Source organism: Heteronotia binoei, chromosome 4 (genome assembly GCF_032191835.1).
Source record: "Heteronotia binoei isolate CCM8104 ecotype False Entrance Well chromosome 4, APGP_CSIRO_Hbin_v1, whole genome shotgun sequence".
Classification (NCBI taxonomy): Eukaryota; Metazoa; Chordata; class Lepidosauria; order Squamata; family Gekkonidae; genus Heteronotia; species Heteronotia binoei.
The window spans coordinates 21,087,862-21,115,807 of NC_083226.1; the positions used below are offsets into that span (position 1 = coordinate 21,087,862).

The following is a 27,946-nucleotide window of genomic DNA, read 5'->3' on the forward strand; positions in this document are numbered from 1 at the left end:
AACGCTATGAATGCAGGCCGCCCCAGCCAGCAAGCAACGACACAGCCTTGAAAACGCACAGCCATTCTAGTGGGGAGAGGACGGAGCCAGCGCTTTCTGGATTGGTCGCAATGGCCGGAAAAGGTTGAACAATCTGGGGTGGGGGGTGGGGACTTCATGGCCAATTACAGGAGGGGAAAAGGGCAGGTGGTGAAGGAAATCCTGCCAATCGGGCCTGCCGGGAAGCGGAAGGAACGTTGAGGCACGGAGTCCTCCACGTGCAAAGCATTCGCCCCGTGGCTTGGTGGAAGGGAAAGCCGGAATCATGGGGCGCAAGTTGGACCCGACCCAGAAGGTGAAGCGGGGCCCGGGGCGCAAGGCTCGCAAGCAGCGCGGGGCCGAGCAGGAGCTGCTTCGTTTTCTGCCTCCTGGTGAGTTCCCGTGGATTCCTGGTCCAGCCCGCGCAGGGGATCGGGGTGGCTGAGGCTTCCCTACAATGGGTTGAGAAACACCTGGGAATTTTGGAGCTTTGGGAAGAACGTCGGTGGGGTGCAATGCCTTTTTTCTCTAGGGAACGGATTTCTGTCGCTTAGAGAACAGTTGCAGTCCCGGGAGATCTCCGGGCCCCACCTGGAGATCGGCAACTCTAGGCTTCCCTGTGGCGGTGCCTGCCTCCCCCTCCCCCCCCTTCAGTATTCAAGCGAGAACTTTGGGATATAAAGTTTTCATATCTACAGTAGAATCCCCGCGCCCATACGAAGTGTTTAGGTCAAGAGTGCGTCCGACTTTGGAACCGTTAAGAGGTGCTAAGCGACTCTACCTTTCTTCTTGAAGGGAATAGAGAGAGCCTGATAGGCCTACCCCAGAAACCAGCTGGTACCAAATGGTCCATTTAGATAGATCCAGGTGGGTAGCCGTGCTGGTCTGAAGCAGTAGAACAAAGCAAGAGTCAAGGTGTGCCTTTAAGACCAACAAAGTTTTATTCAGAATGTAAGCCTTCGTGTGCTAGAAGCACACTTCATCAGACAAAATGGTACACTGGCAGCTGTCTGCTTTTTGCACACCCCTGGCATCATGGCGAGATCCAGTACTTACTCGAGTGCAAGTTCTGCTGAATGGCTATATCCTGTTTTCTCCCTACTGGGCAACCAAAGCAGCTGTACAAAGCTCCGGAGAAATTCACCTGCATAAATGGAAGCAAAAAGAAAACTCAAGACTATCTAAAGGGCTGGACCAGGATCTAGGATTGCCAGTCTCTACCTGGGGTGTGGTGATCTCCTGGAATTGCAACATCTCCAGGCGACAGAGATCAGTTGCCTGGGGGGGGGGGGGGGCGGGGAGGAAATGGCTGCTTTAGAGAATGGATTTTATGGCATTATACCAAACTGAGGTCCCGCCTCTCCCTCCCCAGTCTCCACCTCCAAAATCTCCAGGTATTTCCCAACCCAGAGTTGGCAACCCTACCTGAATCCCATTGGGTTGACAGAAGGTTGGCATCCTAGGCAGTCACCTAGTTTACCTAGTGGCAGGGCCAAACTAATCTGTCATGCATCCACTAGGTAGCTTTTGGCCTGTAATAGGAGGCCAGTGACCCTGAGCTACCTGTCAGGGTTGTTTCTCTGTAGGTTTTGCTGCTATTGATGCATATGGAACACTTACAATGCATGGTGTGTGCTGTACCACAGTACAAAAAAAGTGAGATTTCTCTCTAAACCATTTGTAATTTTTCCCTTCCCAATATAAAAGGGAAGATTCTCACATTGTTGGATGACAAGCTAGTTTATATTCTGCTCTTGCACATCCGTGTCTAATGTTTGTAAGGGTCCTGCATTACTAAGCAGCAGACTGCATTTTGTGGCTGTTTTGGGGACAGCTCACAGACAAACCCAAATATGCCACTGAGCCTCCTCTTCCAGCTCACCCTGTTCCTCCTCTGGCCTCCTCCTGACCCACTTTCAGGTTTTGACCTACAGCAGTGATGGCGAACCTTTTAGAGACCGAGTGCCCAAATTGCAACCCAAAACCCACTTATTTATCGCAGTCAAGACAGTGTGCGTTTGCAATAAAAAAAGGCCCAACACCATGCTGGGAATTATTAGGAAGGGAATTGAAAACAAACCAGCCAGTATCATAATGCCCCTGTATAAATCGATGGTGCGGTCTCATTTGGAGTACTGTGTGCAGTTCTGGTCGCCGCACCTCAAAAAGGATATTATAGCATTGGAGAAAGTCCAGAAAAGGGCAACTAGAATGATTAAAGGGCTGGAACACTTTCCCTATGAAGAAAGGTTGAAACATTTGGGGCTCTTTAGCTTGGAGAAACGTCCACTGTGGGGTGACATGATAGAGGTTTACAAGATAATGCATGGGATGGAGAAAGTAGAGAAAGAGGTACTTTTCTCCCTTTCTCACAATACAAGAACTCATGGGCATTCGATGAAATTGCTGAGCAGACAGGTTAAAATGGATAAAAGGAAGTACTTCTTCACCCAAAGGGTGATTAACATGTGGAATTCACTGCCACAGGAGGTGGTGGCGGCCACAAGCATGTCCACCTTCAAGAGGGGTTTAGATAAAAATATGGAGCAGAGGTCCATCAGTGGCTATTAGCCACAATGTGTGTGTATCTATCTATCTATCTATCTATCTATCTATCTATCTATCTATCTATCTATCTATCTATCTATAAAAATTTTGGCCACTGTGTGACACAGAGTGTTGGACTGGATGGGCCATTGGCCTGATCCAACATGGCTTCTCTTATGTTCTTATGTTAAAGTGCCAACACGGCAATTTAACCTGAATACTGCTCAGCGCTAATCAGTGTAATACCCAAGGCAGCTTCCAGACAATACCTTAAAAACATAAACAATCAAATTTAATATTGTAAAATCAACTAAAAAGATATATGCCAGACACCACCAAGAACACCATGGGCCAAAAGAAAACAAAGACAGTCCCTCCCCAACAAAACTCAATTAAAAGCCCAGAATATGTGGAATGTTTTCAACTGGTATCTAAAATGTGGCAGGGTTGGCGTGTGGAACAGGAATTCCATAAATAAAAAGCAATGGAGGGAAAGGAAAGAAATGCAAAGGGAAAGCCCCCTGCATGGTTGCTTTCCCCAAAGCTCCAAGTTATGGGGAGGGGGAGAACGAAGGGCTGAACATTAAAATATTTCCTTCTGTCTGACCTGAACCTGTTTCCCAACATTTTCATTAGGTGCCCTTGAGTTCTGGTATTATGAGAGGGGGAGAGAAAGCCGTGTGTCCACCATACTTCACCATACTTCACTGTGGAGTCTTGTGAACAGAGATTCTGCTTCCTGAGCTACTGGCATGAAATTTGTGAGCAACTGCATCAATTTGTTTGCTCCGGGGCCATTTTTCCTGGGCTAAGACAACAATGTGTGAGCCGGAGGCTAAAAAACTGTGAGCTAGCTCACACTAACCTTAGAGGGAACACTGGTGTCCACACACGGTCATAATTTTATAAACCTCTATTGTGCCCCCTTTTAGTTGTCTGTTTTCCTAAACTGAAATGTCCGGCCTCCTTGCATAAAAGGCGCTCCAAGCTCATAATCATCTTATTCGCCTTCTTTCCCAGCTCCGCAAATCCTTCTTGAGATACGGCAGCCAGAACTGCACAAAGTAATTCAAATGGGGTCACACCGTAGCTCGATACGAGGGCATTGCAATATCGGCCGTTCTGTTTTCAGTACCTTCGCTGATAGCTCCCACCGCAAAATTTGCCTTTTTTTCACCGCTGCCACCCACTTTGTTGATGTTTTCATCGAACCGTCCACTCTCACCCCGAGACCAAAGGCCACACCGTAGCCAGCTACTGAGCCGCTCTTTGCCCAACTTGCCTGGTGTGGCTGCTGCTGACATCATTGCCAAGTTTGCCTCTCGCCCGCAGTTTCGTCCAAGGGGCTTTTGAGAAGGTGCCTGCAGGCTGCAGCAGGGCTCTGAGATAATTTGTGAAGAGGGCCCCAGGATTTTGACTGGCTAGGGGCCTCCACAGGGTTTAATGCTGCGCTGAGGACGGGTGTTTGTTCTTCTCGGAGACTCCTTCGCTTGTCTCCTGTACACAGCAGCCAGGAGCCTTTAATGTTTTCATGGCAACTTCAGGGTCTGTTAATTTGTTGATTTCCTCCCTGCCCAGATCCTGAAGATGGTGCAAAGAAGCTGTCCAGCCATGCAAGGAGAAGGTGAGGTGTCAATATGGTGGTTGCTGTTTTCTCTTCCCCCTTTTCTCCAGCAGTGCTTCCTGCCAGTTGTAGGTTTTCTTTTGTCTGTATCAGGCTGTCAGTCCCCCTGTCTTTGCTGGCCCCCGATCTCCCAAGATCTCAGGCGGAGCAGCTCCCTTCCCATTATGTGCTTCTAGGGATCTTCTGACTGGGGGGGGGGATTGAACCTGAGATCTTTTGCGTAGCACAGCATGGTTTGAGGGCCAGGCTCCCAAGGCAAGAACAGCCATGTCCTTGTAGTCTTAACTGTCTGGACACAACAGAGCACATAATTGCGGAATGCCTTCTGTATGAGTTGCCCCACGAAAAACTGCTCTTAACTTGGCTTTATCCCAAAAGGTATCTGAATATTAAGTTGAAATGTCAATTCCTTTTAAATGGTCTGGTTCCTGAGATCATTAATGCTGTTGCCAGATTTCTTATAGAACAGGGGTGGCCAAACAGGGGTGGCTTAAGGTAAGAGCCACATAGAATAAACGTCAGATGTTTGAGAGCCGCAGGACAAGAAGGAAGGAAGGCAAATAGGTGGGGGAGGGAGAGGTGGAAAGAAAGCAACTTTAATTGGAAATGCATTGTCCAAGCTGGCTTGGATTGGAGAAATGGGGGCTTCGAGAGCCACCCAATATGTGTGAAAGATTCACATGTGGCTCCTCAGCCACAATTTGGCCACTCTGTTATAGAAGTTCTTAAAGTTCAAAATTTTTAGATAGCAATGTCCTTTACGGTACTTATCTTTATGGAATCTTGGATCTGATTCCTTTGGCTCAATGTTTTATATGCTGCTAATTCTCTTAGGGATTTTTAAATTTCCAAATTTCCAACAGTATTACCGTACTTTTAAATGTATTTAATTTTCCCTAGACCTTATTGCTATGTTATAATGCTGTATTTGCTTCTGACTGCAGATATGCCAATAAAGGTCTTTGAATTGAATTGAGTGCCAGGCTAGAGTCTGGGAAGACCCAGGTTCACTTCCCCATCTTCCACGGAAGCTGGTTGGGCGGCCTTTGGCCTGTCACATACTTTCAGCCTAACCTACCTTGCAAGGTCAGAGTGAGGGTAAAAAGATGTATGCTGTTATCAAGGCACGGCCTCTTGCAATGGATGTCTATCCAAAGATGCTCAAAGAAATTAACTCAAACATCGCTTTGACGATTCAAGACTGGTTGTTTTTCATGGGTGGTCTGTAATTACTGTGGTTCATTGATTTGAGATCAGTTTGGCAGGGATGTGAGTTCGAATCCTGGTGTTTTTCCCCATAGAAGGAAAGGAGGTAGCAGCATCTGAAAGAATTTTTGGGAAAATCCGTAACTTTGCATGAGTAAGGTCCCAGAAAGATCTCGATTAAGCATTGACTGCATCAGGGGCGTGGCCTAATATGCAAAGGCGTTCCTGCTACAAAACCCCCCCTGGCTAATGCAGTAAAACGAGCTAGAAGCTTGTCGCCCTGCTTATTCTGGTGGTCGCTGACCGGCTCACTCGGTGCCATTTCTGATATCTTTTTTTTTTTCAGAGCTGCAAAACGTCGGATCAAAGCTGCCAAGCCACCAGCCGGCAAGACTGCCAGTGCCCTCCAGGAACCAACAGGTGAGGAGGTGGCTGGCCAGACTAGGGCAGGCCTTGGCCTCATTTCTGTTAGTCCCTTCAAAGGAAGAAGGGAAGATGACTGTAGATTTATACTCCGCCCTTCTCCCTGAATCAGAGTCTCAGAGCGGTTTACAATCTCCTTTATCTTCTTCCCCCACAGCAGACACCCTGTGAGGTGAGTGGGGCTGAGAGGGCTCTCACAGCAGCTGTCCTTTCAAAGACAACTCCTACAAGAGCTATGGCTGACCCAAGGCCATTCCAGCAGCTGCAAGTGGAGGAGTGGGGACTCAAACCCGGTTCTCCCAGATAAGAGTCTGCACACTTAGCTGCTACACCAAACATAGCCCTTCCATCGCATGGAACCAGACCAGGAACTTATGTTTTAGTGATCCAGGATAGTACTGGGGTGGTTTTCAGAAAGCAGAACAGCTTATAGAATCCACACACCTTTGGGCAGGGTTTTATGTGTGTGTTTTGAGCTGTTGTGGGTCAAACTGTATAGAAAACAGTGGGGCTGAGAGAGCTCTCCCAGAAGCTGCCCTTTCAAGGACAACTTCTATGAGAGCTATGGCAAAGGGTGGCCAAACTGTGACTCGGGAGCCATGAGTGGCTCTTTCACACATATGGTGTGGCTCCCAGAGGTCAAGGAGGAACTTATTGCTCTCAAGTAAGTGTGCTTAGCATTAGGACCTGACAACCTCTGAGCGCTGACCCATAGGTAGACAAGCAGCTGTTTCGACCATGTGTGAAGTAGGGAATGTTTGGATTGAGCAGGAGCCTCCATTACATGCATTTCCTGAAGGACAAAATAACCTTCAAGAAGCTGACTCTGAATCACTCCTTTGGCCCTGCTCTGCAGCCCCGGGAGAGCTGTTGCTGAAGGGTGCCAAGAAGCGAGCAGCCCCACAAGATGGCCACCCGGGTGGCTTCAGTGACGACAATGCGGCCTGGCTGACCCCCAGCTCTGCGAAAAAGAGGCCCAAGCCTGAGGAGAGCGAGGAAGAGGCCTTCAGCGGCAGCGAGGGGCAGGAAGAGCCCAGCGGGAGTGACGGGGAGGAAGGAAGTGACGATGGGATGGTGGACGATTATGGAGCGTTGTCTTCTGGCGATGAGGAGGAGGAGGAGGTAAGAGCTGGCTCTCCCGTTTCAGTTGCTGCTGTTAGGAATGGATGAGACTGCGGGGCATGGAGGGAAAGGAGACCTGGGTTTATTTTTTAAATCAAATTTATATCCCGCCTTCCCCTAACGGGCTCTGGGCGGCTGGGTTTATGTAGGAAAACGCGTGGCCAAGGAAGTCTGTGACAGGAAGAAAAAGACACTGTTTGGATCCAACTTGTCTGTTTGACTAGCTGCCTGCACCCCCTCATGTGCTGGGACCAGTGTTTCCTCTAAGTGGAGTTAGCGTGCGCTAGCTCACAGTTTTTTAGCCTCCAGCTCACACATTTTTGGCTTAGCTCAGGAAAAGTGGCCCCAGAACAAATTTATGGAGCAACTCGCATCTTTAATGCCAGTAGCTCACGAAGTAGAATTTTTGCTCACAAGACTCCACAGCTCGGCTGGGATGACTGCAGTCTGCAACCTAGGAACCACTGGGCTATAAGCACACAACATCAGTCACACTGTAGGAAGCAGAGTTAAGAACTCAGCAGTGATGGGGAAGGCATTCTTTGCAGGCAGAAATCAGCGGTGTCACTTAACATCCCTCCTGCTTGCTGCTCTCCCCCGAGATGCATGAGGTGGCTGGGTCAGAAGGGGGAGGGAAAGAGAGTAAGACCGACTTCCCACTCGTCTTATGCCACTCTCACTCTCCTGCGGGGCTTCTGTCGGATTCCACATTATCTGCCCCGGGGCTGCGACTTGCTCCTCCTCTTTCGCACAGCAAACAAGATCCTCTAAAAACCAGTTTCTGTTTGCTGTGTGAAAAAGGCAAAGCTAGTTGCAGCCCTGGGGCAGCTAGTGTGAAATCTGACAGAAGCCCCGCAGAGAAGAGAAGCGTGAGAGCAGCATAAGGCTGGTGGGGAATCGGGCTAAGAGTTCTGCTCGATGCTTCTCGGCGGCTGGGCAGTCTGAATTCCCGGACCGGACTCTGCTCTGAATGCCAATTTTAGCTCCTATGCTGGGAAGGTACCATTGGTAGAACAGTGGAATTGAAAGGGATTCTGTGAGCACCAAGAGTGTGGGATTGTTTCAGGTGATATTGTTCTGTGAAACAGATCTATCGTGGTTGTTTTGCACACCCCATGGGAATGGTTCACCCCGAATGGGCATAGAAAGGTGCATGAGATGCTCGAAAGAGCAGCATCCCTTCTTTTCACAACCTGGTAGAACAGATGTTCAAAATGTGGACGGTTGGATTTCATAGCAGTCTGTTCCGTGATTGCTTTTAGTATTATTTATTCTGTTCCATGTAATAAATAGATAATCAATTTGTAGCACTTTACCTCTGACCACTGAAGGACTTTTGAGGTCAAAACAGGTATGGTCTGTTGGTAACAGTTTATTTGAAAGTGACTCATTGGATATCCTTACATTGGACATTATCTTGTAATTTTTTCCAGTAAAGGAGGTGTAGTTATTAGAAAAGCCCCGTGGCGCAGAGTGGTAAAGCTGCAGTACTGCAGTCGGAGCCCTCTGCTCATGACCTGAGTTCGATCCCAGCGGAAGCTGGTTCAGGTAGCCGGCTTGAGGTTGACTCAGCCTTCCATCCTTACGAGGTCGGTCAAATGAGTCCCCAGCTTTCTGGGGGGAAAGTGTAGATGACTGGGGAAGGCAAGGGCAAACCACCCCGTAAAAAGTCTGCCGTGAAAACGTTGTGAAAGCAACATCACCCTAGAGTCGAAAACGACTAGTGCTTGCACAAGGGACTACCTTTACCTTACCTTTTTTTTTAGTTGTTAAGAACATAAGAGAAGCCATATTGGATCAGGCCAGTGGCCCATCCAGTCCAATACTCTGTGTCACACAGTGGCCAAAAAACAAAACCCAGGCACCATCAGGAGGTCCGTCCGCCAGACCTTTGGTTGAGGCAACGGACGTCCTTATTCCCATCTGCTTGGCCTCCCTTGCCTGTCATGTTGCTATCTAATCGTATCCAAATCTGTTATTCCACCTCTGGGCCTACTGCTCTGCTGATATACAGAATGCGCCCAGTGTGACATATATGCTATTTGTTTTATTGTACTTTATGGTTTTGGCTTGTTGTTTTTAATAGTTTTACGTTTTGTTGTTACCCGCCCTGAGCCCGCTTGTAGAAAAGGGTGGAATACAAATTAACAAATAAATAAATAAAATAAAAATTGGTGGGGCACCTGGTTTTTGCTTTACTTTTTTGATTGTATTGCTCCATATGCCATTAAAATTGATGGGAGTCTTTTTTTTGCGTTCTTTGTTAATACTTCATTTTGGTTTGGTTTTTCTCAGCCTCTTGGACGACCAAATTCATTTCAAGATTGGGCTTCCGCCACCACCACCCTTAATTTTTTTTCTCCTTGGTTATCCGTAACTTCGTAATTTCTTTGAGATATAAACCTGATGGGACGAAAATAACTGGGGGGACGAAAATAACGTAGATCATAACGAGTGCCATATATTACTTGGGCACACACACACATGGTTTTTCTGTGTGGATCTGCCCTCTGCAACAGTTTTGTTTCCTTTCTTCAGCTCCTGCCTATCGAACGAGCTGCCCGGGAGCAGAAGGAGTGAGTATTCCCAGAGGCCGCCTGTGCTAATCAGGGTCTCCTTTATCCTGATAAGAGGGTTAAACAGGGCTGGCCAAACTGTGGCTTGGGAGCCACATGTGGCTCTTACACACATGTCGTGTGGCTCTCAAAGCCCCCACCATCCCACTGACCAGCTTGAAGAAGGCACCAAGTGTCTTTAAATCACTTCTCCAAGCCAAGCCAGCTGGCAGCTTGGAGAATGCATTTAAAGTTAAAATTGCTTTCTTTCTATTATTATTAGTTTTATTAGCTTATTTCTTCCTAAAGTTGCTTTCACACTCGCCCTCCCCATCTCCTTCCTTCCTTCCTTCCTTCCTTCCTTCCTTCCTTCCTTCCTTCCTTCCTTCCTTCCTTCCTTCCTTCCTTCCTTCCTTCCTTCCTTCCTTCCTTCCTTCCTTCCTTCCTTCCTTCCTTCCTTCCTCCCTCCCTCCCTCCCTCCCTCCCTCCCTCCCTCCCTCCCTCCAACATTTGATGTTCATGTTTGCAGCTCTCAAACATCTGACATTTATTCTATGTGTCTCTCACGTTGAGCAAGTTTGGCCACCCCTGGTTATGGAGTTTCCCTCCTGTCCCTCTTCCCCTTTAATATCCTTGTCAACAGGGACTTTTGCTTAAGGGCTTTTTGTCTTTGAGTACAGGCAGGATCTCTGTGAGGAAGACAGTGAGGAGGAGGAGGAGGAGGAGAAAGAACCACCTAAGCAGGATGAGACCCAAGAAACAGACCTGCAGCTCAACGTGGAGGTGGACGAGCGTTTTGTGCTGCCCAGCGGACAGGAGATAGAGAAAGAAGATATCCTTCCTTTCAGGGGGTGCTCAGTGTCTGCTGAGATGGTGGGAGGGGGAGGGGGTGGGCTTCTGTGTTGACAAAGGGCGCATTTTGGGATTGCACTGCCCTTCCCCCAACCCCGTGTTTCCTTGGACAGTGTGCTGTTTTCTCCCTCTTGTGCCCCCTGGTGGCAAGTTGGATTATTGGAGCCATGTAATGTCTCTTATCAATCAAAGAGGCAGCTTCAACCACCAACTCAGGAGGCAATTTCTCTTTCTTGACTGGAAACTCCCTTGCAGCAGAGTTAAATTTGAGTCCAGTAGCACTCTGGAGACTGGCCGGAGAGGGGTGGTGGACTTTTGGGAGTCCAAGCGTATTACACCCTCTCCCCCCCCCCCACAAAACTTGTTGGTCTCTGAGGTGCAGCTGGACTCGAACCCAGCTCTTCAACCGCAGACCAACGTGGCGCCCCTCCTAAAACTGCAGTTACATTGAGATCATTGAAACGGCTTGTTTCGCTGAGCGGTTTTCAGAATTGCAGATGGTGCAGACTTACGGGAAGGGGGAACCTTTTGCACCGTCCACCTCTGCTCAAAAGCATGAGCGTGAACCGTTTTGGCTTGGGCTGAATTAGCGTGCTGGGTTGGATCCACGGTTTCTCTACCGCTCATTCCCTTCATTCACCCCAAAAAGCCATGCAAGTGATGAAGGGACTTGTGCAGACGAAAGCAGTGTGAGTCTGGGGCTGCAGGGAACTGGGGAAGGATGAGCCGGATCAAGCCAGCTGGATCCAACCTGTTGCCCAATGGTGATTAGCAGGGCTTTTTTTGTAGCATGAGCTCCTTTGCACATTAGGCCGCACCCCCCTGATGTAGCCAGTCCTCCAAGAGCTTACAGGGCTTTTCATATAAGGCCTACTGTAAGCTCCTGGAGGATAGGCTACATCAGGGGAGTGTAGCCTAATATGCAAAGGAATTCCTGGTGATTAGAATGTCGATTGCATGTAATGTTTGCTTCTTCTGCGTGGGATTTGGCACGGAGACCCTTGTGATGGCATGACCGTTTGATGTTGCATGCTGGGCGCTGGTGATAGTTGGGAGCTTGTGGGGATCTTTGCTTTGCATGCAGGTGAGCGGGGGGGAGGGGGGACCCAGCTTGGTCTCCAGTGAATCTTGGGAGAGCAGAGGCCTTTCTCAGCCAGAGAACATCCTCCTTGGTTCAGGAGGGTCTTCAGCCTTTCCGGAACTGAGGCCCGCTGAGCCCCAAAAAGGGGGTGAGGGACAGGAAGTTATGTGACATCAGAGTCATGTGCCAGGAATCAGAGGAAGCCAGAGTTAGGACCTGGCTAGGCTTGAGTCTAGGATTGTGGGGGAGCAGACCAAGAGAGGTAGGAATTGGAAACTGAGACTGACACTTGGAGGTGAAATACGAAGAACAAGCCCTGGGGCAGAGGTGGCTTGGCCATTAAGGACACTGCAGGAAGTCTTGGTGGCTGAGGAAGCTGCCCCAACCTCTGGGCAGCCCTGCGTGGAGTGGGCTGGAGCCACTGCGAGTTGGTAGCTGTGGGTGGGAGTCGCTAATGCCAGTTGGCAAGAGCCACTGCAACCATAATCCTGGGGTCCCTGTGCTGCATAGTGCCTGGCCAGCATGAGATGGGCAGAAGCCAGAGTGAACCTGCTCCTACCCTCTTCCCAGAACAGATGCGGGGCTTTTCCTTCCCTTCTTTATTCAGGGCACAAAGCTGGGTCCTTCCTTCCTTCCTTCCTTCTTTCTTTCTTTCTTTCTTTCTTTCTTTCTTTCTTTCTTTCTTTCTTTCTTTCTTTCTTTCTTTCTTTCTTTCTTTCTTTCTTTCTTTCTTTCTTTCTTTCTTTCTTTCTTTCTTTCTTTCTTTCTCTGTCTTTTTCTTTCTCTCTCTCTCTCTCTCTTTTTCTTATATGTCTACACCTGGAAGTCATGGTGATCTCTGGTGATGGACCCCTACTGGGGGCCTGGAGGATATTTATGGAGCTGGCTGAATAAAGCTGCCACCTCCCAGCTGCTGGTATTCCAGAGGAGTTCTCCCATCCAAGTCAACCCTGCTTCACTTCTGAAATCTAATGAGATTGTGCTTGCCTAGGCTATCCCGGGCTGGGCTTTTTCAAGGGCTATTTTTGCCTCCCCGTCTACTCATGGGAATCCTTTTCCCTGCTGGACATCTCTGTCCTATGGCTGCTCTCAGCAAACCTGCAAAGGGAGGTAGGAGACAGTTTGCTTGTGACATCTGCACGCTAGCATCAGGTCCAGTGTTCCCCCTAAGCTGAGTTAGCGTGAACTAGATCACAGTTTTTTAGCCTCCAGCTCACACAGTTTTGTCTCTGCTCAGGAAAAATGGCCCCAGAGCACACTCATTGATGCCATCACTCACAACTTTAATGCCAGGAGCTCACAACGTAGAATTTTTGCTCACAAGACTCCGCAGCTTAGAGGGGACATTGATCAGGTCCCCAGCAAAGACCCACAGATCTGGGGGTGGGCCTGTAACCCGGGAGGAGGAGCTCCTGTGACCCACTGGAAGGCCCTGACCCATGGGCCGAAGATGGCTGGACTCAGGCTGCTCTTGTACGTGGTGCAGCTCCTTAACTGCCTCCCCACCCGCTCAGCCCCCTGACCTTCAGCTGATCCACCAGCGCATCAAGGACAACGTCGAGGTGCTTCAGAACTTCGGTGCGAAGCGGGAGGAAGGCCGCTCCCGGCAAGAGTACCTGGCCCTCCTGCGTCAGGACCTGGCAGCTTACTACTCGTACAGCGACTTCCTGATAGGGAAGATGATGGACCTTTTCCCGCTGTCAGAGGTAGGCTGCCGGGAGAAGTCGGACAACTCATTGGGTTTGTCTGCCTTTCTCTTGGTGTTTGTTGGCTGGGCAGATTGGAGCAAACAGGGTTAAAGTAACCAAATGCAGGACTGGATCTATGGGCTGTTGGGTATTGCCAAGAGCCAGTGTGGTATAGTGGTTAAGAGTGGTGGACTCTAATTCGGAGGGCAGGATTTGATTCCTTGCTCCTCCTCCACATGAAGCCTGCTGGGTGACCTTGAGCCAGTCACAGTTCTCTCAGAACTCTCTCTGCCCCACTGACCTCATAAGGGGCCTGTTGTGCGGACAGGAAGGGAAGAAGAGGAGCTTGGATTTATACCCCACCCTTCCTCTCCTCACAACAGACACCCTGTGAGGTAGGTGGGGCTGAGAGAGCTCTGAGAGAACTGAGACCCAAGGTCACCCAGCAGCTCCATGCGGAAGAAAAGTGGGGAATCAAACCTGCTTCTCCAAGATTCGAGTCTGCACTCTTAGCCACTACACCAAACTGGCTTTCTAAGACTCTGAGATAGATAGATAGATAGATAGATAGATAGATAGATAGATAGATAGATAGATAGATAGATAGATAGATAGATAGATAGATAGATAGATAGATAGAAGCAGTTTGAGGTATAAAAACCAACTCCTCTTCTTCAAGTTCATTGGGTTGAAATTAAATCAAAAGAGTTTCCGGCTCAACATTAGGAAGAACTTCCTGACCGTTAGAGCGATTCCTCAGTGGAACAGGCTTCCTCGGGAGGTGGTGGGCTCTCCTTCCTTGGAGGGTTTTAAACAGAGGCTAGATGGCCATCTGACAGCAATGAGGAACCTGTGAATTTAGGGGGAGGTGTTTGTGAGTTTCCTGCATGTGCAGGGGGTTGGACTAGATTACCCTGGAGGTCCCTTCCAATTCTATGATTCTAAGTGGCCGTGTATGGTTTTAAAAGCATGCAGGACCAAGCTCTCCCTTGGCCAGGCTGTGGTTTGAAAAGAGCCCTGGTTGGGATTGGAGAAAAAGTCCAAGGAAGGATAGCCTCGTCCTGCCAAATTGTGATTTGGAACTTCCATCGTCTAGAACCAGAAGCCTCCAAAGTGTAACAGGGAAGCCCTGACTCAGAGCAGCATTTGTTTTCTGGCTTCTCTGCTTCATAAGTTTGCTGCCATCTCTGTGGTTACAGTTCCCTGGGGTTAGTCTGTGGCAACAAACACACAACAAAGAAATCTTGCAGCGCTGTAGAAGATCTTTAGGGACAACCTTGTTGCAATCTTCACTGAGCTTCACATTCCGCCTTTCCACTGCGACCTCAACTGAAGACAAGTTTGGAATTCTAAAATCTCCCAGAGTGTTCTGGAATCCAGTTGGATTCATGAGCCTCTCTGGGTGGAGTATTTTAAACAGGCCTCCTCTTGTGCACAGTGTCATGGCTGCATGCATCTTGGCTTTAAGCCGGCAGAGCTCAGACCATGGGTCTGGACGAATCTGCAGCTGTAAAACAAAGTGCCAGTTTGATGTAGTGGTTAGGTGTGCGGACTCTTATCTGGGAGAACCAGGTTTGATTCCCCACTCCTCCACTTGCAGCTGCTGGAATGGCCTTGGGTTAGCCATAGCCTTCGCAGAGCTTGTCCTTGAAAGGGCAGCTGCTGTGAGAGCCCTCTCAGCCCCACCCACTTCACAGGGTGTCTGTTGTGAGGGAAGAAGATATAGGAGATTGTAAGCCTCTCTGAGATTCAGAATATAGGGTGGGGTATAAATCTAATATCATCATCTTCTTCCTTCAAAGACTCAGTGCAAAAGATTACTCTCAGGGCATGACCTCTTCTGTGTACTCGGCCAGTCGCAATTTCGGAGAGACCCAGGCAGTCAACAAAGCCATAAAATCCTGAGCCAGTCCCAATGAGGCACCGTTGGCATGAATGTTGATGTCCCACTCACCCACGATGAGCAGTCTATGGGACTCCAGCACCATAGGTGTCAGTATCTGGGCCAACTTCTGGAGACTGGCAGACAAGCAGGACAACTAATTTTTCCTTAGTTCTTCATGTAAGGAAATTATTCTTACTGAGTTAAGTAAGCTTGATTCCTAAGAGGAAAGGAAAGGTCCCCTGTGCACACACCAGTCGTTTCCAACTCTGGAGTGACGTTGCTTTCACAACGTTTTCACGGCAGACTTTTTACGGGGTGGTTTGCCGTTGCCTTCCCCAGTTATCTACATTTCCCCCCCAGCAAGCTGGGGACTCATTTTACTGACCTTGGAAGGATGGAAGGCTGAATCAACCTCGAGCCGGCTACCTGAAAACCCAGCTTCCGCCGGGGATTCAACTCAGGTCGTGAGCAGAGCTTAGGACTGCAGTACTGCAGCTTTAACACGCTGCACCACGGGGCTCTTACTATTCCTAATAAGTATACAGTAATTGTTTTATACATCATTACACAGATAAAATTAAGGAATACTATGTCCTTGTTAGGCTTACAGCCTTACAGAAAAAGGAAGGTTTCAATACAGTGTGGCATGAAGTTGTGCTACCCGTGGAACAGATTACATAACCTTTCTTTTTTTAAAATAAAAATAAAATATTAAAAAGGTAAAGTCCAACTGCCTGCTGAACTCTGCCCCCCCCCCCCCCCCCGCGCAGTTTCTTTTCCGCAATTGTGAGGGGCTCATGCCTTTTTATTCAGTCCTCCTGTAGAAGAGTGTTAAAGCTGCAGTACTGCAGTCCGAAGCTCTGCTCATGACCTGAGTTCAATCCCTGATGGAAGCCGGTTTTCAGGTAGCTGGCTTGAGGTTGACTCAGCCTTCCATCCTTCCGAGGTTGGTAAAATTACCCAGCTTGCTGGGTGAGAAGCGTAGATGACTGGGGAAGGCAATGGCAAACCACCCCATAAAAAGTCTTCTGTGAAAACGTTGTGAAAGCAACGTCACCCCAGAGTCGGAAACCACTGGTGCTTACACAGGGGGCCTTTCCTTTCTTTTCCTGTAGAATGTAGATTCAGATTTGCACTAGAACATGCACAGAGTGCCAAACATATTTGCCCTAACTCTCATCATAGAACCTGCCTTAACATATATGAATTGGCATCTACGGGCCACAGGCTCATAGTGGTCTTAGCGTTAAACTTTTCAGAATAAAGAATCGTTTCTACTGAGCGCATTACAAAAGCCCTTTTTGAATTTTTCCTTTAGCTAAAGCTAGATAGTATGAAGGTCATCCCTTGAAAAAGGAAAACTTTTTCTCTCTACCTTTGGAGAGACCCTTCCCAGTCTGAATACGTCATCACGCCCTTCACGCGGTAGAGATTTTGCTTATTGTCACATTTTTTGGAACTGAGCCAAAAATCTAGACAGGGGAGGGGACGGTGGCTCGAGGGGAGGGGACGGTGGCTCAGTGGTAGAGCATCTGCTTGGGAAGCGGAAGGTCCCAGGTTCAATCCCCGGCATCTCCAAAAAAGGGTCCAGGCAAATAGGTGTGAAAAACCTCAGCTTGAGACCCTGGAGAGCCGCTGCCAGTCTGAGAAGACAATACTGACTTTGGTGGACCAAGGGTCTGATTCAGTATAAGGCAGCTTCATATGTTCATATGTTCAAAGAACCAGCACCCCTTGGCTATACACACATTCTTAGAGGACCACCATAACCACAGAGTTCCGCCCAGATGTCAGATAGGCAGGAATTGGGGAGTACAGATGAAAGGAACCCCAAAGGAATTACTTCATCCTGGATGATCTATCTCCCAGAATAGAGACAGATTTGTTTGAACCAATAAGGTGACCTAAAAGACTAAAAGCGAGAGCTTTGTGATCAATCAACGAGACCTGCTTTGTTACCAAAATTGTATAAATATGTTTTGTGAAGGAGGGCTGAGGAAAACTAAGGGAGCAGATGTTTGTTGGTACAGAGAGAGAAGTATTTTCCTCCTGCATATCGACATGTAATAAAAGGATCTCCGAATCAACTCACTTAGACCTCTGACTGCTGAGTCTCTTGAATTGAGCTGGGGACTCAGCTCTTGGCACTGATGGTGTGTGCAATGCTTCCATCTTCCCTTTCAGCTGGTTGACTTCTTGGAGTCCAATGAGGTTTCCCGGCCGGTGACTCTCCGGACCAACACTCTCAAAGCGCGGCGGCGTGACTTGGCACAGGTAAGCAGCACTGCTGTGTGTCTTCTCTTCCTTCCTCCGCTCCCTCCTCCGCCCTCTGGTTCCTGTCAAGAGGCCTAACTGTCTTCCTCCTTGATTCTACAGGCTCTGATTAATCGTGGGGTGAATCTCGACCCCTTGGGGAAGTGGTCCAAAACAGGGCTTGTTGTCTACGACTCCTCTGTGCCCATAGGTGAGTGAGGGGCTGACTGGCTGTCCCTTCTCTTCCCTCTTCCTGGCTCTTTCTCCCCACCCCCCTCGGCAGCTGATTTCTCACTGTTTCCTCTGCTTTTGCAACCAGGTGCCACCCCCGAGTACTTAGCTGGGCACTACATGTTGCAAGGTGCTTCCAGCCTTCTCCCAGTCATGGCTCTTGCCCCCCAGGAGAATGAACGCGTCCTGGACATGTGCTGTGCCCCAGGAGGCAAGACCAGCTACATAGGTACCAGTAGACGGACAGGTTCGGCTGGGCAGTGGAGGTTCTCTGATTTGTGTGGGGGAGTGTCTGGACTAGAGAGACAGGTTAAGTTGGGCAAGTTGGGATTCTCTAATTTGTGTGGGGAATCGCTGGACTAGAGAGGCAGGTTAGGGTGGACATGTTGGGATTCTCTGATTTGTGTGGGGAATCACAACTAGAGGGGCAGGTTAGGCTGGGCAAGTTGGGATTCTCTAATTTGTGTGGGGAATTGCTGGACTAGAGGGACAGGTTAGGGTGACATGTTGGGATTCTCTGATTTGTGTGGGGAATCTCTGGACTAGAGGGGCAGGCTAGGCTGGACATGTTGGGATTCTCTGATTTGTGTGGGGAATCTCTGGACAAGAGGGACAGGTTAGGCTGGGCAAGTTGGGAGTCTCTGATTTGTGTGGGGAATCACAACTAGAGGGACAGGTTAGGCTGGACATGTTGGGAGTCTCTGATTTGTGTGGGGAATCACAACTAGAGGGACAGGTTAGGCTGGACATGTTGGGATTCTCTGATTTGTGTGGGGAATCGCTGGACTAGAGGGACAGGTTAGGGTGACATGTTGGGATTCTCTGATTTGTGTGGGGAATCACAACTAGATGGACAGGTTAGGCTGGACATGTTGGGATTCTCTGATTTGTGTGGGGAATCTCTGGACTAGAGGGGCAGGCTAGGCTGGACATGTTGGGATTCTCTGATTTGTGTGGGGAATCTCTGGACAAGAGGGACAGGTTAGGCTGGGCAAGTTGGGAGTCTCTGATTTGTGTGGGGAATCACAACTAGAGGGACAGGTTAGGCTGGACATGTTGGGATTCTCTGATTTGTGTGGGGAATCACAACTAGAGGGACAGGCTAGGCTGGACATGTTGGGATTCTCTGATTTGTGTGGGGAATCACAACTAGAGGGGCAGGTTAGGCTGGGCAAGTTGGGATTCTCTGATTTGTGTGGGGAATTGCTGGACTAGAGGGACAGGTTAGGCTGGACATGTTGGGATTCTCTGATTTGTGTGGGGAATCACAACTAGAGGGGCAGGTTAGGCTGGGCAAGTTGGGATTCTCTGATTTGTGTGGGGAATTGCTGGACTAGAGGGACAGGTTAGGCTGGACATGTTGGGATTTTCTGATTTGTGTGGGAAATCACAACTAGAGGGACAGGTTAGGGTGGACATGTTGGGATTCTCTGATTTGTGTGGGGAATCTCTGGACTAGAGGGACAGGCTAGGCTGGACATGCTGGGATTCTCTGATTTGTGTGGGGAATCTCTGGACTAGAGGGACAGGTTAGGCTGGGCAAGTTGGGATTCTCTGATTTGTTTGGGGAATCACAACTAGAGGGACAGGCTAGGCTGGGCAATTTGGGATTCTCTAATTTGTGTGGGGAATCTCTGGACTAGAGGAATAGGTTAGGCTGGACATGTTGGGATTCTCTGATTTGTGTGGGGAATCACAACTAGAGGGACAGGTTAGGCTGGGCAATTTGGGATTCTCTGATTTGTGTGGGGAATCACAACTAGAGGGACAGGTTAGGCTGGGCAATTTGGGATTCTCTAATTTGTGTGGGGAATTGCTGGACTAGAGGGACAGGTTAGGCTAAGAATGGATTCTCTGATTTGTGTGGGGTGTGGCTGGACTATCAGGAACATGTTGGGTGGGACAAGGGTTAGGGGACTGTCTGATTTGTATGGTGAATGGCTAGGAATGGGAGAGCAGCAAAAGATTTAACGTTGAGAGTGATTGTATCAGGAGGGGGCCCAGTAGCCCCCTGGCTGCCTTTTGACCTTCTCCCCCACCCTGCTCCCTCGACAGCCCAGCTGATGAAGAACACAGGTGTGATCCTGGCCAATGACAGCAACACAGAGCGACTGCAGAGTGTGGTGGGGAATCTGCACAGGCTTGGGGTCACCAACGCAGTTGTGAGCCGCTGCGATGGGCGCCAGTTCCCTAAGGTACATTGTAGGGAGAGGAATTATGGATAGGAAGACTGAGAATCCCACTGTGTGAGGAAAGGCTTGGGGTCACCAACGCAGTTGTGAGCCGCTGCGATGGGCGCCAGTTCCCTAAGGTACATTGTAGGGAGAGGAATTATGGATAGGAAGACTGAGAATCCCACTGTGTGAGGAAAGGGGCTAGGGAGCCATTTCGCAACTGTCAATGATGTGCCTACCCTTTTAAGAAACTCTCCTGGTGTAGTAGGGGACAACTGACTTAAGTTGCTTAAATGCGTGCCTTGCCTTTGCCACGCTGGGGACCCAGCGTTGTTAGTGTCATCATTTTCCTCTCTTCCCTTTTATCCTCACGGCAACCCTGTGGCAGCAGCTCTCCTGGGTCTTGAGCACAGACTCCACTCTGGTGATTCTTTGTAACCAGCGATGCTGGGGATTGAACCTGGGACCTTCCGTGTGCAAAGCAGATCCTCCGCCACGGAGCCACAGCCTCACTTCCATCTTACAGTCTTTCTGTTCCGTTCCTAGGTGCTGGGGGGTTTCGACAGAGTCCTGCTCGATGCTCCATGCAGCGGCACAGGTGTGATCTCCAAGGACCCCACAGTGAAGACCAATAAGGTGAGTCAAGTCATGATCGATCCTCGGGAATCTGAATTCGCGTGCGGGAAAAGGGACGGAGCGGAGCTCAAAGAGCCAGTTTGGTGTCGTGGCTAAGTGCACGGACCCTTATTTAGGAGAACCGGGTTTGATGCCCCACTCCTCCACTTGCAGCTGCTGGAATGGCCTTGGGTCAGTCATAGCTCTTGCAGAGCTGTCCTTGAAAGGGCAGCTTCTGGGAGAGCTCTCTCAGCCCTACCTACATCACAGAGTGTCTGTTGTGGCGGGAGATGGTAAAGGAGATTGTGACCGCTCTGAGATTCAGAGTATAGGGTGGGATATAAATCCAGTATCATCATCATCTTTCTCTTCCAGGATGAAAAGGACATTTTGCGCTGTGCTCACCTGCAGAAGGAGCTGATTCTCAGCGCCATCGACTCAGTCAACGCTGCCTCGGAGACCGGAGGCTACATAGTTTACTGCACCTGTTCGGTCATGGTGAGGCTCTCCTCCTCCTGCTGCCCAGCCCAAGCAAGGGAGCGGGTTCAGGTCTCTGCCAGAGTCGGGAAAATCTGACTGCTTTTTCTCCTTGCTGGCAGGTGGAGGAGAACGAATGGGTGGTGGATTACGCCCTGAAGAAGCGCAACGTCCGCCTGGTGCCAACGGGACTGGACTTCGGCAAAGAAGGGTTTGTCAGGTGGGCGTCTCGGATCCTTACAGGCGATCCTCTGCAGAGTCACCCCAGTCACAGCCTATTGATTTTCGTGGACTTAAGAGTGGAGTGACTGTACAGGGGATTGCACGGCTTAGAAACCAAAATGGAAGTGCAGACGGTGGTTCCAGAGTCCAGTGATGGGCTGGGTATAAATCCAACCTCTTCTTCTTCAACTGGAAGTTCTTGTATTGGTCCGGCAGACCAGAGTCATTGAGTTTTGAGTAGAAATGGGCCAGGATCTTCCTATTTAAGTTAAATCCCACCCCCCACCCCCCATGTTTAGTACACAGCTATATCAAACACAGGAAAATGCACTCCTCGTACAGTTCAGTATCTTATATCACAGTGGACTTTATATGTATTGTACAACAATAAATGTGAAATTATATACAGTTACTCTGTTAATACCAAACGGTAAAGCTTTCCACAGTTGCATAAGTGGTCACTCTGACCTACAGTTTAAGAATCTGACAAGCCCAAGCCATATAAATTATTGGTGAGGAGGAAATTCCAGCCCTTGAAAAAGGCCTTTCTTCTGGTGGAAACTATCATTGGGCAAGAGACTTCAGCGTCTTTCTAAGAGTTTTATTGTCTTCCAGAGTTTTTTGTCTTGTTAAATAATTCCTTGAACACTCTGTTTGAAGGACTGTTGTTTTGTAGAGTGGACTTGTTTAATGAGATGTGTACTATCTTGACACAGGAGCCCATATTTGCTATTTCCCCCCCAGTTTTCAGACAGAACAATAGTGGATACAGACAAGGCCTGCCTGAAGAAACTTGTAACTGATGAAAATCCGTTCACCTCCCGACAAATAGCTAAATTTTGTTACCATTTGGTAAAATTCCACAGTAAGACGCGTGATTCTGTATGATTTGTATGACCTGCCTGAATTGTTTGATTTATATGATTTTATAGACATTTGATATTTGACATTTTAGACTTATTTTAGAATTTCTGGATTCTTACAAGGTTTTAAGGTTTTTATGATCAAATATACTTTTTGGAATATTTTTGGTGGTCTTAATAAGGATTGTATTATGGTTAATGGCCCATGGCTTGTAAATAATGGTCTTTGGCTATAAATAAACATTCATTCATATTACCAACTTGAATTAATCAGTGTTGGGAATAATAGAAACATAGAGCTGGCAGGTACACTAAAGGTTGTGTGTTTGCCCTGGGGAGGTCGTTTGTGACCCTTTCTGCCTTTTAATTGTGACTCTTAGGTTTAAAGAGCGTCGCTTCCACCCGTCTTTGAAGTCCACGCGCCGTTTCTACCCTCACACACATAACATGGACGGCTTTTTTGTTGCCAAGCTCAAGAAATTCTCCAACGCAATTCCCGTGGCTCCACCAGGTAATGGAGTGGGTCATCCCATCGTGGATTATGTTTGTCTGCTAACCCCTTCTTTCCCGCCCCACAGCGTCTCAGTTCTCGCACTGGGAAATTAAATTTCCCAAGCGGAATTCATTTTAAAGCTCCCGTTCAGCAGTGTTGGCGGAATTGTTTGGTGCTTGAACTTCTTAAGCACAGATTCAGTGTTAGTTCAGTAGGAATGTTCTTTTTTTTTTTTTGCGATACAGTTGAACTACGCTTTGCTTACTGGCAAATATAGTCTAAATCAGGTGTCCCCAACTCGGGGTTTGTGGGCACCGTGCCACATGCCAACATGTTTTCTCCTGCCTGTCAAGTGTTTGTAGATTTTTTAAAAACGTTGCTTTTGGCAGCAGCTGCTGCCACAGTACAGGGGGTCATGCTGTGCTACGGAAGGCAGAGAGCCCAATGAGAAACCGTGACAAAATAACGAGCACAATTATTAATTCATTTACAAATGTTTAAATATGAAACTTCAAAGCCCTGATGATCATTATCCAATTCAACAATTAATATATTAAGGTAAGTACATGCGAATCATTAACAAAACGCATCATTTACAAAATGCACCCACTTCATTGGAACCAATTGCTTAAAGCATGTTTGTTATTTTGTCACAGTTTCTCATTGGGTTCTCATTCTCTCCGTGATTCTCTCTATTGTATTCTCATGCTACTGAAGTCAAGCTGGGGCAATCATTTTGTGGCTGGCTCCGCCTTCTGTGGCCGCCATTTTTTTGCCGTGTTTGAATTCCAAACATGCCTGCAGGCTCAAAAAAGGTGGGGGGGCCTTAGCCGAAATGAAGCCTTTGTCTCCTTTTTGGAAAAAGCGTCCCATTCTTTTTACAAGTTCCAACTGAGATGTAAGTGAAACATTCTGGAAACCTGCACACTTTGGTTGGTGTGGGTGTAATTTACGCTTGGGTCCTTTTTGAGGCTGGTAGGTCCTGTAATTGAGAAGGAAAGAAAATGTTAAATATGACGTTCCTTGCAATGAGTGGCTGCTTTTAGTTTGTCTGATCACCTGTTTTAATGAGACATTATACAAGCAGGCTTATAAACGGGAGGTAGAGAGCCAGTTTGGTGTAGCGGTTAAGAGCAGCGGACCCTAATCTGGAGGACCGGGTTTGATTCCCTGTTCCTCCAAGTGAAGCCAGCTGGGTGACCTTGGGCTAGTCACCGTCCTCTCAGAGCTGGTCTCTGAAGAGCAGTTCTCTCAGCCCCACCTGCCTCATAGGGTGTCTCTTGTGGGGAAGGGAAGGAGATTGTGGGCTGCTCCAAAACTCCAAGTGAAGGGCAGGGTATAAATTCAACCTCTTCTTCTTCAGCTGGAAGTTCTTGTATTGGTCCGGCAGACCAGAGTCATGGAACTTTGAATAGAAATGGGCCAGGATCTTCCTATTTAACCTGAATTAATCCATGTTGAGAATCATAGAAACATAGAGCTGGAAGGTACACTAAGGGTCATATAGTCCAACCCCCTGCACAACGCAGGAAATTTACAGCTAACTCCCCCACCCTCAGTGACCCCCTGCCTGTTTGGTGTAGTGGTTAGGTGTGTGGAGTGTTATCTGGGAGAACTGGGTTTGATTCCCCACTCCTCCACTTGCAGCTGCTGGAATGGCCTTGGGTCAGCCATAGCTCTGGCAGAGGTTGTCCTTGAAAGGGCAGCTGCTGTGAGCCCTCTCCGCTCCACTCGCCTCACAGAGTGTCTGTTGTGGGGAAAGAAGATAAAGGAGATTGTGCAGCACTCTGAGAGTCTGAGATTCAGAGAGTAGGGTGGGATATCAATCCAATCTCCTTCCTCCTCCTCCTCCTCATCCCTTCTAGAGGATCCCTGGGCCAATCTGGCCTGCAGGAAAATTCCTCCCTGACCCCAGTGTCAGCATTATCCTGGGCATGTCAGAAAGGGCCTCAAGAGCTGGGCACTGGCTCTCCCTCCTGCCCTCTCTTTTGTGACCTGCCTACGTTCACAGAATCTGGTAGATTCTGTGCCCTGGAATGCCATCTTGGAAAGCCGGCATTTGTGTCAACTTGGGGGTAGCCAGCGAAAGCCCCTGGGAAAATGAGCAGAGCTTCTCACTTGGGCCCCATCTAGCATCTCTCCTGGTCTCACCTCCGCTGTTCTGGTCCTACTGCTTCCAGGTGAAGAACCCGCTGAGGAGCCAAGCATGCCATCCACAACAGAGGAATCTGCTCCAGTGGCTGCCGTCACACCTCTGCTGGCAGGGAAGAAACAGGAGGGGCTGAAAGGCGTTAAGAAGCAGACTGCAAAACAGGTGAATTCAGCATCGGCAGCCACCAAAACGCCGCCTCAAGGAGAGCCAAAAATGAAGAAGCGGAAGAAATGGGCGCTGGCCTCACGGCGCGGCTCCTTCCAGAAGCGACCCAGGCCCTCAAAGGCGGCCCGGCCCTCTCCCAGAGGGCAGAGAGCCCAGCCAGCCTCTGGCAAGAAGCACAGAGTGCCCCAGAGTCACCAGTAGGGGGCGTGTGTTGGCCAGCATATATCTGGAGGCTCCTGGCTGGTGCCAGTAAGACTAGTGGGGGGAAATTCTATCCGAGGCATAGGTTCTCGTTCTACTTTGTGCTGGACTGGCCTTTGGGCCTTCCCCTTGATATGTACGTGGCCCAATTTCTAGTATTTAATTTAACCCTTTAGTCGCTCGGTCTGAATGAGGCTTGTCGGTCATTAAAGCTTTTCTATTTAATCATAACGTATGTTTATGGATGTTGGACAGAAGGCTCTGTTTCCACGCCTGCTATTAGCTGCTTTTATGCCTTTGCTAAATCTGGAGCAGGGAGGGCCAGACTGGGGCTCGTTCACACATACCTTGTGGCTCTTGAAGCCCACCACCACTCCTTTCAGCCAGCTTGGAGAAGGCATTTGTCTCTTCGGATAATTTCTGCAAGTCAAGCCAGCCAGAGGCTTTAAATTTAAAGTTGCTTTCTTTCCACCTCTTCCTCCATTCCCATCTATTTTCCTTCCTTCCTTCCTTCCTTCCTTCCTTCCTTCCTTCCTTCCTTCCTTCCTTCCTTCCTTCCTTCCTTCCTTCCTTCCTTCCTTCCTTCCTTCCTTCCTTCCTTCCTTCCTTCCTTCCTTGTCATGCAGCTCTCGAATATGTGATGTTCATGCTTTGTGGCTCTCAAACATCTGACGTTTATCCTGGTGGAGAGCCAGTTTGGTGTAGTGGTTAAGTGTGCGGACTCTTATCTGGGAGAACCGGGTTTGATTCCCCACTCCTCCCACTTGCAGCTGCTAGCATGGCCTTGGGTCAGCCATAGCTCTGGCAGAGGTTGTCCTTGAAAGGGTAGCTGCTGTGAGAGCCCTCTCCAGCCCCACCCACCTCACAGGGTGTCTGTTGTGGGGGAGGAAGGTAAAGGAGATTGTGAGCCGCTCTGAGACTCTGTCCTTGAAAGGGCAGCTGCTGTGAGAGCCCTCTCCAGTCCCACCCACCTCACAGGGTGTCTGTTGTGGGGGAGGAAGGTAAAGGAGATTATGAGCCTCTCTGAGACTCTGAGATTGGGAGTGGAGGGCAGGATATAAATCCAATATCTTCTATGTGGCTCTTACGTTAAGCAAGTTTGGCCAACCCTGATCTAGAGTGACTAACATACTGTGTACAATCATGATCAAAACTCTTGTCATTGTAAATAAGCACATATACAATAATGGATGCTATTACTTCCCAAAATTGAAATGGTATATTATTTAATGTACAAACTCTGTATTGCTCTTGAACAGCAGCTGCTCAAGTACAATACAGAGTCTGTTCTTTAAATAATATACTATTTCAGTTTTGGGAAGTATTAGCATTCTTTATTGATCCTGGTTATATATGATGCTTTAGTTGCTCTAGATATCCTTACACACTGTGGTCCTCTGGTTTTGTTAGCCCGGTGCCTTTCGTGGCAGTCACTCCCAGGCATAGATGGGTTACTTCCCAGTGCCTGCCATTCTTGTTGGAAATCCCTGTCTTTCCACCTTGTGTTCTCTTTTGGATCGTGTCTGGGAAGGATCGTTTCACATTCTACCGGATCTGGGAGGCAACGCTCCTTCATCGTCTCCCTAGCAGTCTCTCTGAGCATGAATATTAATGTTCCTCAGGGCTTTTTTTGTAGCAGGAACTCCTTTGCATATTAGACCACACCTCCCCAATGTAGCCAATCCTCCTGGAGTTTACAGTAAGCCCTATAATAAGAGACAGCCCCGTGGTGCAGAGTGGTAAAGCTGCAGTACTGCAGTCCAAGCTCTCTGCTCACGACCTGAGTTCGATCCCATCGGATGCTGGGTTCAGGCAGCCGGCTCAAGGTTGACCCAGCCTTCCATCCTTCTGAGGTCGGTAAACGAGTACCCAGCTTGCATCAAAACGTCGTGATGTGACGTCACCCCAGAGTCGGAAACGACTGGTGCTTGCATGGTCTAGAGCTTGCAGTCTAGAGGACACCTTTTATAAGCTTTTGAAGGATAGGCGACATCAGGGGTATGTGGCCTAATATGCAAAAGCGTTCCTGCTACAAAAAAAGCCCTGGTGTTCCTTAAACTTCGACAGGTGAGTTTGATGTTTAGAGATCAGTTGGAGATGTGGAAAGGGGGAGGGGGGGGACAATTGGGCTACAAAATCAAGCTGACTCACACTGTGCCTGAGCAGGCCTTCGGGGGAACCTGGGGCGGACTCAGCTGTGAAGAAACGTTTCTGATTCGTGCCTTGCAGCCGCTGTTCTGGTTTGGCTGTCTGCTCCCAGTTCTAGAGACCGGCTGTCTCCTTCTGTCGCCTTGCAGTCTCAAATCATGGCGAACTAGCAAAAATACTGTGGAATTGAGAATGTACAAATCAAAAGGACCTGGATAGCTCAGGCAAGCTCGATCTTGTTAGATCTTGGAACATATGGACATATGAAGCTGCCTTATACTGAATCAGACCCTCGGTCCATCAAAGTCAGTATTGTCTTCTCAGACTGGCAGCGGCTCTCCAGGGTCTCAAGCTGAGGATTTTCACGCCTACTTGCCTGGACCCTTTTTTGGAGATGCCGGGGATTGAACCTGGGACCTTCTGCTTCCCAAACAGATGCTCTACCACTGAGCCACCATCCCTCCCCAAAGCTTGGAAGCTAAGCAGGGTCAACTGTGGTTGGTATTGGATGGGAGACTGTCCTTAAAATACCCAGGCCAAGAGGACACAGGCAGGCTTTCAGCCGCATGTGGCTCTTTCACACATATTGTGTGGCTTTCGAAGCCCCCAACACCCCATCAGCCAGTGTGGAGAAATCATTTCTCTCTTTAAATCACAGAGTCGGAAATGACTGGTGCATGCACAGGGGACCTTTCCATTCCTTCCTTTCTTGTGGCTCTCAAGACCTCTCACATTCATGCCTTGTGGCTCTCGAACATCTGACGTTTATTCTATGTGGCTCTTACATTAAGCATTTAAAGTTAAAGTTGCTTTCTTTCCCCCTTTACTTCCCTCCACCTATTTGCCTCCTTCTTTCCTTTCTTGTGAAAAGAGCCCTGTGGCACAGAGTGGTAAAGCTGCAGTACTGCAGTCGGAGCCCTCTGCTCACAACCTGAGTTTGATTCCAGCGGA

At 48.7% G+C, this 27,946-nt stretch overlaps 1 protein-coding gene across 1 annotated transcript; it reads left to right on the plus strand.

Annotated features, from left to right (window-relative positions):
- The first annotated feature begins 227 nt into the window (after positions 1-227).
- NOP2 (NOP2 nucleolar protein) lies at positions 228-25,078 on the plus strand. Its single transcript, XM_060236912.1, has 16 exons — positions 228-410; positions 4,144-4,189; positions 5,742-5,815; positions 6,675-6,940; positions 9,479-9,516; positions 10,176-10,327; positions 12,935-13,134; positions 17,186-17,275; positions 17,378-17,465; positions 17,574-17,714; positions 19,541-19,680; positions 20,206-20,295; positions 20,650-20,772; positions 20,874-20,971; positions 22,217-22,347; positions 24,510-25,078. The coding sequence occupies exons 1-16, from the start codon at positions 305-307 to the stop codon at positions 24,845-24,847; spliced, it is 2,121 nt and encodes a 706-aa protein (XP_060092895.1). The 5' UTR covers positions 228-304; the 3' UTR covers positions 24,848-25,078.
- The last annotated feature ends 2,868 nt before the right edge of the window (positions 25,079-27,946 follow it).

Coding starts and splice junctions, on each gene's coding strand:
- NOP2 (XM_060236912.1), top strand. CDS start 305: ATGGGGCGCAAGTTGGACCCGACCCAGAAGGTGAAGCGGGGCCCGGGG. Junction 13,135..17,185: donor ACCTTTTCCCGCTGTCAGAG/GTAGGCTGCCGG, acceptor CTTCCCTTTCAG/CTGGTTGACTTCTTGGAGTC. Junction 20,972..22,216: donor GGCAAAGAAGGGTTTGTCAG/GTGGGCGTCTCG, acceptor TGTGACTCTTAG/GTTTAAAGAGCGTCGCTTCC.